The sequence below is a fragment of the Gymnodraco acuticeps genome, unplaced genomic scaffold, assembly GCF_902827175.1.
Source record: "Gymnodraco acuticeps unplaced genomic scaffold, fGymAcu1.1, whole genome shotgun sequence".
NCBI classification, from domain to species: Eukaryota; Metazoa; Chordata; class Actinopteri; order Perciformes; family Bathydraconidae; genus Gymnodraco; species Gymnodraco acuticeps.
This window is the reverse complement of record NW_022989745.1, coordinates 153825-172844: the sequence shown is the minus strand read 5'-3', so window position 1 is coordinate 172844 and position 19020 is coordinate 153825. Positions and strand designations below refer to the sequence as shown.

Genomic DNA, 19020 nt, shown 5'->3' with positions numbered 1-19020 from the left:
ATTTAAAGGTAGGGTAGGTAAGTTTGAGAAACCGGCTCGAGATCGCTAAATTTGAAAATACCTGACCGGAGAAAATCTGCCACTTCCTTACAGAGCCCCTCCTCCAACACACACGAACGCGCACATGACCAATGAGGGCACGAGATAAGTTTGTGCACAGATGGAATCCAGTTATTTTAGCCGGGCCGACTAAAATGATTGGTCGTGCTTTTTACAGCACCACGGCTTCCACAGATGACATTTTTTAATGGATTTTTTGTCAAAGCACTTAAGATATTCATTGCTATCGGGATGTTAAGAGCAGCATGGAATATAACAACAAGTGTATCTCGAGCCGGTTTCTCAAACTTACATAGGCTATCCTACCTTTAAATACAAATATTTGTTTAATTTCTAACTTTTTTTTTCTTTTCTCCCCAATTTTCGTCGCCCCCGATGGGTTGATGCGTCCTTAGCATTCGCCTATACTGCCTATGCCAAGGGCCGGCCCTGCACATACACACACACTGTACCACACGCACCTACAGCTCCTAAAGCATATAACAGGATACAGCCGTTGTGTATTTTATTATGTGAAGCACTAAATGGTTTTAGAAAAATATTGACTCTTTGTTTGTAGATATCTACTAAACCACAGCATACAAATAAAGAGAGTAGGCCTGTTATACTGAGTGATATATATTATACACACTGCTCTGCTTTCTGCACGGACCTCACAGCAGTTCTCACTGGAAACATGGCGTCTCGATGAAAGCAGTTAATACAATAATATCCAGGGGATGCATGCAGAGCTGTCATTGGCTGAGATAAGTCCGGGCGTGCGTCACGACGCTTTTAAACATCTCTGTTGCCGGAAATACATCCTCCGCGGACTGGCGCGGAGGACTCATCAGTGTATCCTCGGTTATAGCTCCTCCAGAGAGCCTCCTCGATGCTCGATCCTCGGTCCTCGAAGTGCATTTAGAGAAATTAGATGTCCTTCGACATGGCGCGCTGAAATCCATTTCCGGGTCACTGGGCTGCCAACATTTGAGTTCAGCTTGAAGGGAGATTTTTTTTTTGGTGAACCGAAAAAAGAAACGTTCATGTTCACAGTGTTACAAATGTATTGAACATGGACAAACTAGGGTTTCCCATTAATGTACCGGGCGCTACAGTGGAATACACACATACACAGTGTACTCTTACAATGAAGGCTCGATAATCAGTTCACAGCATATAAAATGGCATATAAGTAAGCAGAGTGCTATTTTATAAGTGGGGGGGGGGGGGGGGGGGGGGGGGGGGTCCTCACCTCCTCTAGGGGGGTCCGGGAAGGTTTTCTTTTTCTTTATGGATATTTTACAAATCACTCTTTTAAACTGTATTCTTGTTTTACTGTCATAGTATTTCATAACTGTTTTTCATTTATTCTCATAAATGGTGACCAAAACGTTTGAGACCCACTGAGATAACTAGACTAAAGTTAACTATCTAAACAGAGAGTCCCTTACCTCACTGAGCTGTAGTTATCTCTCAGTCTGACAGGACAGAGCTCTCCCTTTCCTTGTTTTAGAAACAACTTTTAATATCCGTTAAGCTAACCAGATGCTAACAAGTTCAACAACAATGCAAATAGTGAGTTTGGTAGAAATATACTGTATACAAGTAAAGTTATTGAAGATGATGCCATATTTATTGAAGATTTTACATTATAAATATTCCCCAAAATTATTCAACAGCATATTCTTCCAAAATCTCCCTGCTGTAGGCTAGTATGAGCATCAGGAGACTATTGATGTGTGTAGTGAGTTTGGTAGTAATAATCTGTATAATAGTGATTGAATATGATTTTATTCTCTTTTTTCGGAGTTGCACTTTGCAGACGGTCCCTGAGCACTCGTTTCTTCTCCGGCTGCAGATAGAGACCAATGTAATGTGTCCAGCTCGTAGGACGGCACGTATTGGCTTTTTTTTTTAATCAAAATGTGATTGTAGTTCGTTGTCAACCTTACCACGGTACTTAGGAGACGAAATTTGTGTCTGAATAACGTTTTGTTAATGAGTTATTGATCCGTGAAATCAGAATCTCCCAATATCGTTCCAACTTTACTGAACTAAGCCAGAAGACCGTCTCATTTCGTAGACCGCTCGGTTTGCTGTTCCTTCACTTTATTTGTATAGGCTATGTATGTATTTTGGACGAAAACTTAGCGTGAGGAAAGGCAAGTGTGGCGTGAGTGCGTGATATATGGGTTAATTGTGTGACTCTCACGCTCAATGCGTGAGTGTTGGCAGCCCTGGTCACTACCGGAGGATCGAGGATTCGAGGAGTCGATGAAGGGAAATTTGTGAAATGAGAAAGGACCCTGGTAATAAACCTGATTCTGATTCTGACTGATGTTTGGAGGGGAGAGTTTCTGTATCACTTCACTACCGGTGTCTCTCCAGCAGATGGCGGAAGATGGCGGAAGAACAGAGCCCCTGAGCGGCCGTGTTTCAGCAGGAGAGTCGGGGTGGGGGCTGGTTCTCCTCCCCCGGGGCTCCTGTTTCTTTAAGGCCGGATTTCACGGCTCTCATTCGGCTGACTGGTGCCACGCTGCGGCGCCTGCTCAGTGCGTCCTGGACCTGGAGCTTTCTCTGTCTTATTATACAGTGACTGTGTGTGTGTGAGAGAGAGTGTGTGAGAGAGAGTGTGTGTGTGAGAGAGAGAGTGTGTAACATATGGATTGAAGGCTATTGTTGTCAGCCCGGGTGGTTTGTTCTGCACTTTCACCGGAGAATGCCCAGAGGAACCGGAGCTGTGTTCCTGCACGGATAGCGCAGAAATACACCCGAGAAACACGGTAATAACACTCTTAATTTTTCACGTTTTTCATGCTTTTTGTTTATTATTCTCATTAGAATAAAACGGGTCTTCTTGCGTGATGATGTAGCTCCGTCTGAAATCACGGCAGCGAGGCTCGTCCCACCGGAGACTAGGGGGTTTGTTTACCGTCAGAAAGCGACTCTTTGGGGGTGATTTCAGGCGCTGGATGTCGGTGAAATGTGTCTGTAGTGTCAGTAGTCTGCAGGAGCATCCTTTATCCATCACTGCCCGGCTGTAAGTCGCTCTGATGGGGCACTGAAGGCAGCATCAGGCCTGCGGGAAGCTGCTGCTGCAAAACACACTGAAGTTATTTCTCAATATTTATTTATTTAACAACTAGTATTTTATTTCACAGCAGCAAAAATGAGCCGATAAGTAGTGATGTACCTTCCTAGTAGACTCAACCCCTTTGTTATTATATGAAATCCTCCACAAAGAATCATGCGAAATGTTTTGTTTACCAGCGATGTGTTCATGTTTCTCTGTAATACGTTCAGTCAGCGTGGAAAAAGCACAACAAATGAATTTAAACCCGATTTAAACCCAAAACCATCAATATTGACTAATCTACCAAGAGGCTGAGCATGCAGGGGCTAATAATAATAATAATAATATTAATAGTAGTCAGTAAAAGCTGCTGCCAAACACACTGAATTTACTTCTCACTGTTTATGTTTTTAACACTTAACATTTTGAATTGACTGCAGCAGAGAACCAGGGCTGTCCCTGACGTTTAATAAGTGTTGTAACTAGTTAGTCCACGACAAGAATAATGCAAAAGCACCACTTTACGATTGTAAAATAACAATTATGCATTACAAATAAACCAAAAGACTTATTATTGAGTCCAAATCGACTGATTATTGAACTAATTGACAAACAGAAAATGCATTGCTGGTGATTACACAGGGTTAATTGTATTTATAACACATACTAATAAAGTCAGTAGGAAGCTTATATTGGATTTGTGCATGTTTTAACAGTGAAACATGCAATAGTGGACTTTACAAAATAAAATACCAGTTAATAATGTCAATACGTTAATATATATTTTGCTAATACATAATGTACTTTTTGCTTCAGTAGGATTTTTCATGCAGAGTTTTACTTGCTTTATGCATTGCTGTAGTACCGCCTGAAGACCCACCTCTTTTCCCTCGCTTTCGAGTCAGTTTGAGCTGTTTTATCGGTTTTTATGCTTTTATTTGTCTGTCCATAGCCCTTATGTGCCTTTTATCTATTCTTATGTGTGCCTTTTATCTATTATTGTAATATTATATTTTATTATAATGTTATGTGGCTGTGAAGCACTTCGGTAAACCCTCTGTTTTTAATATGTGCTATATAAATAAAGTGGATTGGATTGGATACTTTTACCTAAGTGAAGGATCTGAATACTTCATCCACCACTCGTTGCAGCCACACTTAATATAACTTTAACAAGAATGTACGCTGTGATTGAAATGGTATGATGTTGAATCAATCAGCATCCTGGAGCTGTTTTACCTTGTTAAAATGTAAAGTACTTTAGCGTCTGAGCAGCAAACTCTACAGCTGACTTCTGTTTTTCCAGCTTTAGTATTTTAAATTCACAGAAAATGGGAAAATGAAATACATTTTTCCCACATGTAACATCTCAAACAATCCCAAGTTTCCACTGTGTGATGTAGTTTGTAATTTCAGTCCCTTCTCCCCCCTTCTCCCCCCCAGTGATTTACAGACTGACCACATGCAGCCGCTGCCATACGCTTCAGATGACAGCTCATATTTAAACTGCTGTAACCTTTCTGTATGAACCTCAAAGAAGCTGCAAGAAGCTCTAAAACACTGATGGAGTTTCACTTTCCCCACATTCATGATGGATTCAATCTTGGCCTGAAGGAATTTAAACGTTATGTTAGTGTCTCAAGAGTCAAGATCCAAATGCTGGGTTTGTATTGACCCATCGGTAGTCTGACGATAGAGAATAAATCATCATAACTTAAAGGGGAAATGTCTCTTAAACACAGCATTTAGATCACACACGCTCTCCAGTGAAAAGGCACAATCTGACATCCTTACATTCAATGTATGATGTATTACATCTCAGATAGGACATACCTTTTTTATAGTGAAAAGCAGACTCCATATCACTCATGAGGTTATTTACTACTATTCCTCAATTTTAACTTATCGAGTGATTTTGTTTATCAGGATATACACTGAACAAAAATATAAATGCAACACTTTTGTTTTTGCTCCCATTTTTCATGAGATGAACTCAAAGATCTAAAACATTTCTATATACACAAAATAACCATTTCTCTCAAATATTGTTCACAAATCTGTGATAGTGAGCACTTCTCCTTTGCCGAGATAATCCATCCCACCTCAGGGTAGGGGTAGGGTTAGGGTTAGGGTAATGTTGTGAATCGAGTGGCCCATGGTGGTGATGGGGTTATGGTATGGGCAGGCGTATGTTATGGACGACGAACACAGGCCACTCGATTCACAACCTAACCCTCACACCAGATACTGACTGGTTTTCGGACCCCCCCAATAAAGCAAAACTGCACGTTTCAGAGTGGCCTTTTATTGTGGCCAGCCTAAGGCACACCTGTGCAATAATCATGCTGTCTAATCAGCATCTTGATATGCCACACCTGTGAGGTGGGAGGGATTATCTCGGCAAAGGAGAAGTGCTCACTATCACAGATCTTTTCAGATTTGTGAACAATATTTGAGAGAAATGGTTATTTTGTGTAAATAGAAAATGTTTTAGATATTTGAGTTCATCTCATGAAAAATGGGAGCAAAAACAAAAGTGTTGCGTTTATATTTTTGTTCAGTGTGTATTTTCCCATCACTGGGACTGGAGTGTTGGACTTTCTGTAGAGAGTGAGGTGCTTTAACATTTAAAACAAATGTGTGTTTTACAAGCTGGATATCTTTGTGTTTTTAAGTCTCGTTCAGACATTTGAAGACGTCACTTTGAGCTCTGGGAACTAGTCCTGGACATTTCTGTTCATTTTCTGACTTCAGCAGATGAATCCTTAGTGAAATAAACCATCAGTTGCAGCCCTGCAGAAGAACAGATAATATCTTCTGTTTTAAATACAAAGATTTGCATCCCAGCAGCGGACTACACTGGGAAAAATGCAGCTCCAAAAACAAGTGAAACAATAATGAAAACAAGCCGTTTTCACTTGAAATAAGTAAAAAAATCTGCCAATAGAACAAGTGAAAATGTGCTTGGTAAGAGAATTGAAATAAGAAGGGATATTTAGATAAATCAGATCTTGTAATCAGCTGGGAGAACTCATTTTGAACTATATTTAACCAGAATCAGGAAATGTTGTTACAATATAAGCCGCAAATGTTATGTCTGTTATGTAAGTTGGTGATTTTCTAATAGATATGTAAAATAATGTGTTTCATCTGAGATACAACTCAAAATAGGATTTTTTGACTTAACAAACAATTGTATTGTCTAAAAACAAGACCCGACATCTCAGTGCAGTGTTACTTCTGAAGTTGGTGTGTCTTATAGCAAGTCTCAAGACATATTCTGACTAGATATTAGACAAATATACTTGGCAAGATTTTGAGTTTTCGTAGAGTAAAGCCATCGTCCTCTCTTTCTTTAACGGTGTCACTGACCTCCATCTCTGCACCTTACTGAATTATTCACCTAGCGTTAACCCACATCGAGACACTCAGTCCGGGACCAAGCATGAGAAAGGGTGAATTCATAGATACCATTTCTCTTGTTTTTAAGCATCACAGTGCTTTGATGTACTGAGTATTCATGGAACAATCTAGTATCGTGCTTCAAAACTGAATATGACACAGATTAAGACTTGAGTTTAATATGATTTTTGATCCATTTGGAACCAATTCTCTGCATGTGGTTGCCATCAGTGGTGACCAGTTGTATACAAATATGAGTTAACAGTAAACTGCGCATCCTGTAATAAAAAGTATATTTGTTTGTCTGCTGTCACTATTCAGTATAGAAACGTATAGATGTAGAAATCTTTAGCTTTACAGATACATTCCTCTGCTAGTGGTTAAAATACATTGAGATAAAAACACAAGATATCAGTCATTTATTTAATGGAAATGTAAACTTAAACACACTTTCAAATTCTGTAATGAGATAAGACCTTTGTCAGAGATTTAATTTGACATAACCTTTGTATTTTAAGCTATTATCTATCTGCCTATAGCTAACATAGTGTGTCCTTGGGCAAGACACTTCACCTGAACTTGCTCCTGTGGGTATTGTCCACAGTATCTGACCATTGCATGTATGATATAAGTGTAATGTGTGTATATGTAAAGCGCTTTGAGTCATTGAAAAAGCGCTATAATAAATGTAAGGAATTATTAATTATTATTATAGTTTAGCTTCTAAGCTAGCTATTTCCAAGTTGGTTGCTCTCATAACTTAAATTAGAATGATCCTTAGCACCCTATAGTTAGCCTTGCAGTCTGACCTGTGATACGTTCAGGCAGTGAGAGTCATTATAAAAACATTTAGCACATCCCAGCCACAGCTCTAAATCCAGATTCTCTTTGTTGACTTGTCGACCATTAAACACACATTATTATTTAGTCTTTATTATTTACCTACCTTTATGTTGTTTTATTTATTTTATAGGTCTTAAATCTTTTTTATTTCTTAATCGTTTAACCTTTATTAGAATGATGGCATTTTTACTACTATTATCTTTTTCTTTTAGTTTCTGTTGTACCTATATGTTCACATCGACTCAGTTGTCTTGTGTCTTATCTGTCAGAGAGAAAGCATTATTTATTTTATTTGTATTATCATACATTTGACCTCCTTGCGTAATTAACCTGATCAAATGTTACATTTCGCTGCGTGTACATTTTAAAGTTCTTAACAAATAATCTAAGGGGAATTTCTTGTTGTGTATTTTTTATTTGTGATGTGTCATTTCAAGCACTTTGAGCTGCATGTGTTGTAAGAAAAGTGTAAATAAAGCTTTATTATTATTATTATTTATATTTTACGGGACTTGCTGCACTGTCATGCTTTGAGATGACAGAACATGCACATTATGATGGACCCTCACATCTCTTTGTTCCTCTTCGGGAACAACACACTCTCGTTGTGTAATCTCGCTCTGCAGATATTCCTAATCCAGATGCAGTGTGTGTCCAGATTACCTCTCCGGTGTTGATCCGTACGGAGCGTTAGGGTGAAGCGAGGTTAATCCCCTCGCTGCTTTGTGTTGGGAGGATTCAACAACAACTCCTGCTGGGATTGTCATCATTCACATCGTGCCATGTCACGCCATGCAGGCGGTTTATTGCACTGCATTGTGATTTTTAGCCTTTAGCCTTTTAGCTAGTGTAAGGATGTTTTAAAGAGATTTTTGGTCTCTAAAATGTTAGAAAGTTTAAAAAATGTCCCTCCCAGTTTCTCATATTACACGTTGATGTCTGTAAACGTCTGGTTTTGTCAGTTCAAAACCCCAACATATTTACTTAAAACAGAAAAGCAGCAAATCTTCATATTTAAGAGGCTAAGAAACACCATTTAGAATAGTATTTTCTGAGGGTCTCATCGAAACATTTCTAAAAAATACGTCAGAAAATGTTTATGAAAAATATCTGAAAGGATGTGAGAAAGTTCTGAAAAGTCAGCAAATAGTAAAGAAAACATCCACCCGTTTCTCAAAGTCCAAGGAGATGTCTCTGGATGTCTTGTTTTGATCAAACCCCCACATATTTACATTAATATGACATAAAAGCAGCAAATCTCCATCAACATGCGGGAGATGATGTCAGAGGGAAAGTTATGTTTCTCAGGGCGATTATATTTCTGCAGCTCTCTCCTGTTTCTGTCTGATGGACAAACCTGCCGGACGCTGCCCACTCAGGACCCTGAACGCATCACCACATGTTGATGCACCCTATTATTCATATAGGATGAATACCTATATATATATATTCAAACAGCTCTGGTGTTGTGGTGCATTCAGGTGCTCCTCAGTACGTCCCATATAGTAAGAAATGTCAAAACAAGTGAACATATTTATAAAAACATACTTTTTCGCCTCTCTTACTTCTCCGCTGTTTTCTTGTCCCTCTTGTCTTTTTATTTTCTTCACTGGGGACTCATCAGCCACTAACCATTCATCCAAATTACTGTGCTCTCCAAAAATATTCAAATGAATATTACACTCCTCCATGTTGCTCTCAGACGGGAGACAACGGAAAACTAAAGACAAGCAAACAGTTAAATCGACTGGACTTCTTTCTGCAGATGTGAGCGTCCTTAACAACGGTCAATAAGTGATTGACAGCGGTCTGTACTACTGGATTAACAACGTGTCACGTGTTCTGAATTGACCAATCAGAATCGAGTATTCAACTAAGCCATGTCATAAGGTAAAGTTAATATGTCTAATACAAAAATAAAAATAAATACATATTTTTAGATAAACATAAAAAGTTAAAGTCCAGATGTACAAAATAAAATAAAAATATTTATATAAATATTATAAATTAAAGATTAAAAAAAGAACATAAAAAAACAAGATTTGCAATAAAAAAAAATACAATTAAGTTATATATGTTTTAATATTAGTTAAATTAAAATGTCCAATCAATTAAAATAGAATACAAATATGTATACAAGTTAAAGTAAGAAGGTACAAAAAAAATAAACTGGTTAATAAAGTAAAACCGGACTTTTGACTTGCTGCCGTTTATCTTTTAAAACAATTATATTAGTATTTGAACCTCTCGGCGTGTGATTTTCTGCAGCTCTGTTTCCTGCACATATATCATAAGGGCTTCTAAGCGACAGACTGCATTTTGCACACGGCTCTTTATAACCGAGATGTAATGAAGTCACTGCTTCAGTCTCTCTCTCAGCTCATCCTCCCACATCCATCAGCTGTTCCTCCTGAGTCATGTGGAGTTGTTGTTCTGCAGCTCACGCTCTCTCCTCTCTCTGCAGATATTGACATGAAGAAAGACATCGAGACTCTAATCGCAGAGGAACGTGCTGACATCATCTCGAAATATGCTACGGTGAGAACAGGGTCTTTTATTTTATTAAACTACAGGATCTTATTCAATTCACACCAGATGGATAAGAATCTGGTGGATATATTTATATTGTATATTCTTCTGGCACTAGATCCTACTTTACCATCAGCCAACCCCTTTCTGTCAAATTCAGAAATCAAGTTATATTTGACATTTTATTTTAATTTACATTTTATTTTATATATTTTGTAAACTGCACACTCTTACTTTAACCTCTTATATTTATAAACATACTTTATTCTATTTTATTTAATCTTTTTATTTCTTACTTTAAGTTATTTTGTTTAAATAAATATTTGTATTTTTTCTTTTATTATGTATTGGACACTTTACTTTAATTTCTTATGTTATTCCATATATTTTTTTACTTAGCTTTTATTTGATCTATTTCTATAATGGAGTAACTTTCATGAAACCCAATTTCCTCTGGGAAAAATAAAGTTATCTTATTTTGATATTCATTTAAAGAAACTAAACAAATACTGATTAGTAAACAACCAGATAATGTGTGCCTCAGCTACTCTACCTGCTGCAGTGTGTGTGTGTGTGTGTGTGTGTGTGTGTGTGTGTGTGTGTGTGTGTGTGTGTGTGTGTGTGTGTGTGTGTGTGTGTGTGTGTGTGTGTGTGTTGTTGTGTGGGAGGAAGAGTTCACACTCCTGTGTTTCTGTGTTGAACAGACACACTGAGGACGACCACAGCGTAAATTCAGATGTGTGTGTTTTGTGGTGTGTGTGTGTGTGTGTGTGTGTGTGTGGGTGTGTGTGTGTGTGTGCTTCAGTGCATGTGTGGAGGAGGATACACTTATAATGTGTGTGTGTGTGTGTGTGTGCTTCAGTGCATGTGTGGAGGAGAATACACTGAGAATGTGTGTGTGTGGGTGTGTGTGTGTGTGTGGGAGCATTAATAACACGTTGTGTAATAATATGTTTGCCTGTGGTTTGATATGGAGAGTTTTCAATCCCTCTTTCACTGAAACCAACATTGAAACCAGACATAAAGAGAACAACTAAAACTAAAAAGAGACGTCTGGGTCTCAGTTTGAGTCTCCTCGCTGAGTCTTCGTATGAATGTAGTCAACTAACAATTAAATGATCAATACCTGGATGTCATGCCGATGAGATCCAATAACATCATCCTGTTTTAGATATATATATACTTGCCGATGCACCAGCCATTTTGTCTGAATACTTGTACCTGGCTCACTTCCACCTGTATCGAAGCACACTAAAGAGGATGTCAGGACTCTCATGTCCTCTCTGCTTTACAGAAAGCACATCATCTGAAACGCCATTTTAACTGTAGTCCGGAAATCATCTCAACATTAATCATTTCTAGTTGTTTTTTCCAAATCTGCCGAGCAGTGACCGATCATTGTGCATGATCGACAAAGCAAACATCATTCAGAAACTTCAAAATAAAGGCTTGGATGATCTCTGCTAATGTTCTCATAGATCATGACACGCTCAAACGTCAATCAAACATTTAAAAATAAAGCCTGGATGCTCAGGTGAAGACACAACCTGTATTACATTTCAAAATAAAAGCCTGGATGCTCAGGTGAAGACACAACCTGTATTACATTTCAAAATAAAAGCCTGGATGCTCAGGTGAAGACACAACCTGTATTACATTTCAAAATAAAAGCCTGGATGCTCAGGTGAAGACACAACCTGTATTACATTTCAAATAAAAGCCTGGATGCTCAGGTGAAGACACAACCTGTATTACATTTCAAAATAAAAGCCTGGATGCTCAGGTGAAGACACAACCTGTATTACATTTCAAAATAAAAGCCTGGATGCTCAGGTGAAGACACAACCTGTATTACATTTCAAAATAAAAGCCTGGATGCTCAGGTGAAGACACAACCTGTATTACATTTCAAAATAAAAGCCTGGATGCTCAGGTGAAGACACAACATGTATTACATTTCAAAATAAAAGCCTGGATGCTCAGGTGAAGACACAACCTGTATTACATTTCAAAATAAAAGCCTGGATGCTCAGGTGAAGACACAACCTGTATTACATTTCAAAATAAAAGCCTGGATGCTCAGGTGAAGACACAACCTGTATTACATTTCAAAATAAAAGCCTGGATGCTCAGGTGAAGACACAACCTGTATTACATTTCAAAATAAAAGCCTGGATGCTCAGGTGAAGACACAACCTGTATTACATTTCAAAATAAAAGCCTGGATGCTCAGGTCTCATTAAAGACACAAACTATATTTAGTTTCAAAATAAAAGCCTGGATGAGCTCAGAATCAGAATGTCTTTATTGTCATCATACATACGTAGACGTAGAGAGAGGTGCTGGTGCGAAGACATTCATTTATTTGACTTAAACCGATATATTCCTGCACTTTCACTTTATCTGCATATTGAAGTATGAATGCTTGTTGTTTGTATGTTGATGAAGGCATAACGCACGCTGCTTGAGTAGTAGTTTGGCTGAGAGATGTAGCAAGTTATACATTTTGCTGTGACTATAAGTAGATTGCTGGCAATACAGTCAATCATTATCCTGGTGATTATTTAGCAGATAAACCTATTAACCCCGCCCTCTTAAAAAATAAACGTCTCCTTTGAGTTTTTTCTATGTCATCATACATCTGGTTTCGTACACAGCTACGTTGGGCCTTTGTTATCGTGTGCTACTCTGATATTAGAAGAGTACATTCAGTATTTTCCCAACATACCTGTATAGTAACAATAAAGGATATTCTATTCTAACATGGGGAATGGAGACGGTGCAGCCAAAGGTTAAATATAGTAGGAGTGTTTTTTTGGGGGGGGAGGGGTCGCTGCGTCTATCCGAGTCCGAGCTGTCACACTCTGCCAGACATCGAGCTGACAGCGACCTCCGGCCTCTGGCTGAGGTCCCGCTCATCGTGACTTCTGTGTTTCCGGCACATGCACAGAGCTCAGAGCAGAACACTGTTGACCCAGGGAGAACTCTGGGTAAAAATCTGCCACACACACACACACACACACACACACACACACACACACACACACACACACACACACACACACACACACACACACACACACACACACACACACACACACACACACACACACACACACACACACACACACACACACACACACACACACACACACACACACACACACACACACACACACACACACACACACACACACACACACACACACGCGCACACACACACACACTGAGCCATGATACAGCTTTTTTGTACCCATGTTACGCATTGACACATTCTGTCAAATGGTTGTATCTCGCGGGATATAGAAACCATTTAAGGGTTAATTAACATTGTTGCAAATATATAATGCATATATATATTAACACAAGAAGATGCGACTCCTGCACTTTTTACATGCAAGTACTATTTGCTTACAAAATGGTGGGAAATGTACATATTGCATTTAAGGTGTTCTCACTAAATGTGGAAGATATTGACAAAATACAGGTTTTAGTGCATATCTTTTTAGAGGCTTCAAACCGAGCGTCAATTCCATAAACATGAAAATATGTTTCTTCTAATGTCTTTTAAATCAATGAATTCATTAAATCCTACTTTTGAATTCAGTAATATTAAATCGCATGCCAGAGTCACATTAAAGCGTCTCTGATCTCCTCCTTTATCACTCTGACACACACACACACACACACACACACACACACACACACACACACACACACACACACACACACACACACACACACACACACCACACACACACACACGCGCACACACACACACACGCACATTCACACGCACACACTCAACTCAGTGAGGAAGTATTTTTAGCCGTCTCACTTTCCTGACGCTGACATCACTCTCGGTGCAGACTCACCCCCTCCCCCCCTTCCTTTTCCACGCTGAGAGGAGGCTTCTGATTGGCTGCCTGTCTGGAAGTCAGCCAATCCCTCAGCAGCGTTATTATTCCTGCAGAGTGAGAAGCCTCTCTGTGGATCAGCTCTGCTCCGTTGTATCAACACTGAGACCGGAGTGGAGTCTGAATGGATTTTCCGTCATACAAACATTACTCCTGAACTTTGTGCTGAGTCATGCAGGTTCTGTGTGTTTGGGTTGGACTGGAGAGAGCTGGGCGACTTATACATGTGTTTAAAGCTTTTAGTGCAAGCTGTCACTGCAAGCGTGTGTGTGAAATGCAATTAGAGAGGCCACATTGTGCTTTTGGGGGTTTTCCCTTTCCTGTACTGTGTTATATATGTTTCTGTGCAAATGGACTGTAAAGGCTAACATCTCAAAGTCCCCCCCCCCCCTGCCTGAAACGCCTCTCCTTTGTTTACATCCTGAACATAGTACATCACTATGTAACACTCGCTATTCTATTGGCTAGCGCTCCAACACATTGTACGTGACATCTCTAAGTGGTTGACCATTCACAACAGAGCCGGCCAGCTAACCAATCAGAGCAGACTGGGCTCTGGTTTCGGACAGAGGGTGAAAATAGGTGCTGCAGCACAGGCAGTATGAGAACAATATAGAGCTTTCTGAACATTAAAGCATGGAGACATGTCCCAGTAGAGACAGAAACACAACTCCATAAATGCTTTAAAAATGGCCCCAAATGTATTTGTTAAAGTAAATGTAAATCTGGGTGTGTGTGTGTGTGTGTGTGTGTGTGTGTGTGTGTGTGTGTGTGTGTGTGTGTGTGTGTGTGTGTGTGTGTGTGTGTGTGTGTGTGTGTGTGTGTGTGTGTGTGTGTGTGTGTGTGTGTGTGTGTGTGTGTGTGTGTGTGTGTGTGTGTGTGTGTGTGTGTGTGTGTGTGTGTGTGTGTGCAGGGCAGGCAGGGCGGGGTGCAGATCGACCCCTGGGAAGATCCCGACTTCAGCATCTACAAAGTCATCGACCGCTTCGGCTTCATGCAGTAAGTCGGTGATTTGTATTCTGCTCACATGCAGACAGCAGCTCCCTGTGAGTCTCTGACGGTTCTTACTCTGTTTCAGTGAAGACGAGCTGCCGGCCCCGACGGCACACGAGGAAAAGGTAAAGGAGGGGATCAGGTGTCAGGTGCAACAGAGTGGTGCAGGAATGAGTCCTAAAACCCTAAATAAGTCAGAATTGTATCACTTCCTGTCCCCTGGTCTGGAGTTAGTGGTTTTTGAATGTGTTGTTAGCTTGAATAAAGAGATTTTAACGTTTTGTTCTACGACATAAAATACATCAGTAAATACCCCACTGGTGAATTTAAAACCAGGTGTCCAACAAGTGTCTAAAGGAGACAACTAAACGTCATCTCAGCACCACTCTATATTGACAGTCACGTCTAAAATGATAAACACAGCTTCCTAGCTTGACAGCTAGCTCGCACGCTATCTTTCCAAACCCGTCCTTACTGAAAATGGGGAATAATTCACTGCCGTTGCACATATTTTGCCGTTATAATTAAATGCAAGTTTCCTGACAACAGGGTACGTTCTGAATTCTCTCTGAATACAAAGACACACCAAAGAATGGACTTCGACGTGAGTCCCACAGAAGTTTTTGCAGTTAGAAGAAAAGGAGGAAAGTCAAGCAAACGGCGGCCCTCCAATTAAACTAATTTATTTTGAGTTGATCTAACCCTAGTTAATCTGATAAGTGACATTATAATTACATTAGCTGTTACACCCATAACACCTGCATTAGTATTGTTGAGTGAAAAAACCTGTTTCTGTCTCCATCTCAGAGGAAGCAGCTGGAGATCGAGAGGGTGGAGAAGTGGCTGAAGATGGTGAAGAAGTGGGACAAATACAAGAACAGTGACAGGGTGAGGAACAACACACACACACACACACACACACACACACACACACACACCATCATTTTCTTGGAAAGTGCACATAATTGCTGACAAGTATGTAAAGTGTTTTCGTGTTTCCATTTGCTCACCACAGCTGTGTCAACAGTCAAATTACACTTAACTGAGGCTTGCCTTTTGTAACGTCACTCGTAAAATATGAAACTAGGAGATATTTGGAGAAGGAAAACCTAATTTACAACATTTACAAACCTATACAAAGCTTACAAGGACAGATACAGCCATTGGTTTTTCCTTCTATCTATTTCATCTCTCTGTGTACAGTCCAGGGTGTGTGTAGTTTGTGTGCATGTGCACATTTCCATCCTTACTGTACAGCTGAAGCTCTGTCTCTGGGTATAAACACTTTGTCGCTCAACGATGGAGACAAATGGTAACTGTGGAAACAATAATAAAATGAAAGTACTCATTTGAGTATTGTCAGAGGATTTAAATGAACCATTTCCACGCTTTTGCAGCCAGTAAAAGCGGCCAAAAATGTTATATTTTTAATCTGAGCAGTTACTATTTCTAAACACACACACACACATACCATGTTTACATCACTTCAGTGGACATTACATTGACTTACATGCATTTCCTGGAGACTTATCCTAACCTTAACCATAACCAACACATGCCTAACCCTAACCCTAACCCTATCCCTAACCCTTACCCTTAACCTTACCCTAACCCTAACCAAGTCTTCACCCTAAAATTAATGATTCCCCTCATGGGGACCTCCATTTTGTCCCCATAAGGGAGGCGAGTGCCCACACGTGACTGTGTAGACAGATGTAGGTCCCCACAAGTATAGTAATGCTAGGCCACACACACACACACACACACACACACCCACACACACACACACACACACACACACACACACACACACACACACACACACACACACACACACACAAACCTACTAATCTTTATGCTCAGTGAAATAGTTTCAAAATTAAATGTTTTTTGTTCCTGTGGATTCGGTCGTATAATCTTTCCTGTGACTCTCCGCAGATTCAGATATCGACACCGTCTGTTTATTCATTTGAGATTCTCTTTGTGTGTACGATGTCTCAGATGGTGCAGCGGGTGTATAAAGGCGTCCCGCTGCAGCTGAGAGGCCGAGCCTGGGCGCTGATGCTGGACGTGGAGCGGCAGAAGAAGGAGAACGAGGGGAAATACGAGGTGTGTGTGGACTTTAATAACATCATGTTATTGATGTTAGCAGGAAGTGTGTGAGAGGAGTTTAGATATCATGCAAAACAGAGAAGATGGAGGACATGTGTCTAACAAGAGTCTTGTGTTTAAACTATTGGCATTGGCTATTCCTCCTGGGGTCCAGACTAACATACAGTCACACACACATACCGTACACACTTTATGGAGGTACATTTGTGTCAATGTTACACTGTTTACTTCGACAATACATGTGTAAATATCTAATCAGTTAATTTAAAACACTTTCCACAAATGCAAAAAAAAACGTTTACATTCCAAAATATTTGAAAGTTTATAAGAAAATTACAAAATATAAAAACAAGTTACACGAATAAAAATAAAACAATAACATCTGTAATGAATTTGATAGAATTATAAGTCAACCTCGGTTGTTTAAAATTCATATCCATTGATGTAGATATGAGATAACTCCAAGCTAAACACACAATAGCTGTCTTTTGGAAAAACCCAGAAAACCCCTCGATCAATCACTGGTTAAAAAATCTCTCTCGTTGTCTAGCCTTAGAAAAATTGATATTTGCTATAAAGGGAAAGCCTGAAGTGTTCCATCAAATATGGGGGGAATTCTTGGAGTTTCTGGAAATAAATGTGCCTCCTAATTGTCCTCTATAATGGTTGGATGTGATATGGCTGCTTGTCTGCCGGCCTTGTAACTTGCAATGTTTAAATTACAATATTTACCACATGTCCACTTACGTGTATATATATATATATATGTGTATATATGTCTTTCTTTTTATTATTTTTCTTTCTTTCTTGTATTTTCTTGTATTATTTTGTTTTTGATTTTCCTTTATGGGATATATACTTGTACAATGTCTTATGCTGAAAAAACGAAATACCAATACAAATATTCGTCAAAAATGCTTTTTAGTTACTTGTAAATCAACCAGAAAATAATAGTCAGCTTATTCTATAATTAAAATGGATAATGATAAAAGATGTATTATCTGAAAACTTAAACCTGTCATTAAAATCAGATCAGGTATTTATTTGAATCTATCAAATTATTTTTGGTTGTCTCTTGTAGAAGATGAAGGCGCAGGCGTTGCTGTGCTCGGCTGAGATCAAACAGATCGACCTGGACATCAACCGCACCTTCAGAAACCACGTGATGTTCATGGATCGCTTCGGAGTCAAGTGGGTCTCAGAGATAACAACACATTTCAGTCAGAATCTGCATCTGTAACCTTTTCTTCTCAGGCGGAGCAGCACTCACTTTATGGGTGAAATGGGAAAATCCCATTGGCTTTTTGTGCCGGGAACATGGGATATGCTGCCTTCAGGGTCCACTAGGAAATATGTCATCACTGCTCCTCTCTATTACAGCTGCGATTGCACATGAACACATATTGAAAGATTACAATTGAATCTAAAAGCCCTGAAGAACAAACTACAGTCTCCATGTCTCTTAACATTCCTGTACCCATCATGCTCCTAACCACAGTTTAGATTTAGAACGTGTTGCACATGTGTAGTGTAGCGACCCCGCAGTAACATGAGTCTTTATTTGAGGGGGGGTGTTGGGGAACCTGATCCGTCACTCAGGGAAGTCACCGGCAGTTTAACTCACCACAGGCCGGCTCAGTGGAAAACTGAAACACTCAGATATTCACCAGGAGTTCAGCGGACCTGCAGGAAGGCTGGTCTCTGTTAAGGTGTATCTATTTGTTGTGATGTATTCTTGGAAACCTATGTTCTTTATTCTACTTTGTTTGTGTATTCAAAGGTCACTTTTTCATGTCTTTTAGATATCATTATCACCCGAATGTCAATCATTGTGTTTTTATTATATCATATTGTTGAAAAAGAGTATAATAGGAGACCTTACATTTGTGTTCAGTTTTGTCTGTTTTCTTTATATTTTATATATTTTTTTGTCTTCTTTAAAATGTATTTCATCTGTAAAAAAATACATTTGTTCGTTTTTGTTATTCTGTCGTAGCTTGCCTGTTTCATTTCCTTCTTATCTTAGGAGTCTCACTCTGTTTGTTTGTTTGGATCCTATTATCTGTATTTCCCTTTCTGGGTTCGCCATTATCATCTTTAACAATAATA

At 39.3% G+C, this 19020-nt stretch overlaps 1 protein-coding gene across 1 annotated transcript in view; it reads left to right on the top strand.

Annotated features, from left to right (window-relative positions):
* Window positions 1–2513: 2513 nt before the first annotated feature.
* Window positions 2514–19020, top strand: part of LOC117543257 (USP6 N-terminal-like protein) — a 28816-nt gene continuing 12309 nt past the window's right edge. Inside the window, exons 1-7 of the mRNA XM_034211457.1 lie at window positions 2514–2825; window positions 9825–9898; window positions 14720–14805; window positions 14885–14924; window positions 15607–15687; window positions 16801–16908; window positions 17993–18102. Coding sequence (XP_034067348.1) covers window positions 9833–9898; window positions 14720–14805; window positions 14885–14924; window positions 15607–15687; window positions 16801–16908; window positions 17993–18102 — 491 coding nt within the window. The 5' untranslated portion in view covers window positions 2514–2825; window positions 9825–9832. The remainder of the gene's footprint in view (window positions 2826–9824; window positions 9899–14719; window positions 14806–14884; window positions 14925–15606; window positions 15688–16800; window positions 16909–17992; window positions 18103–19020) is intronic.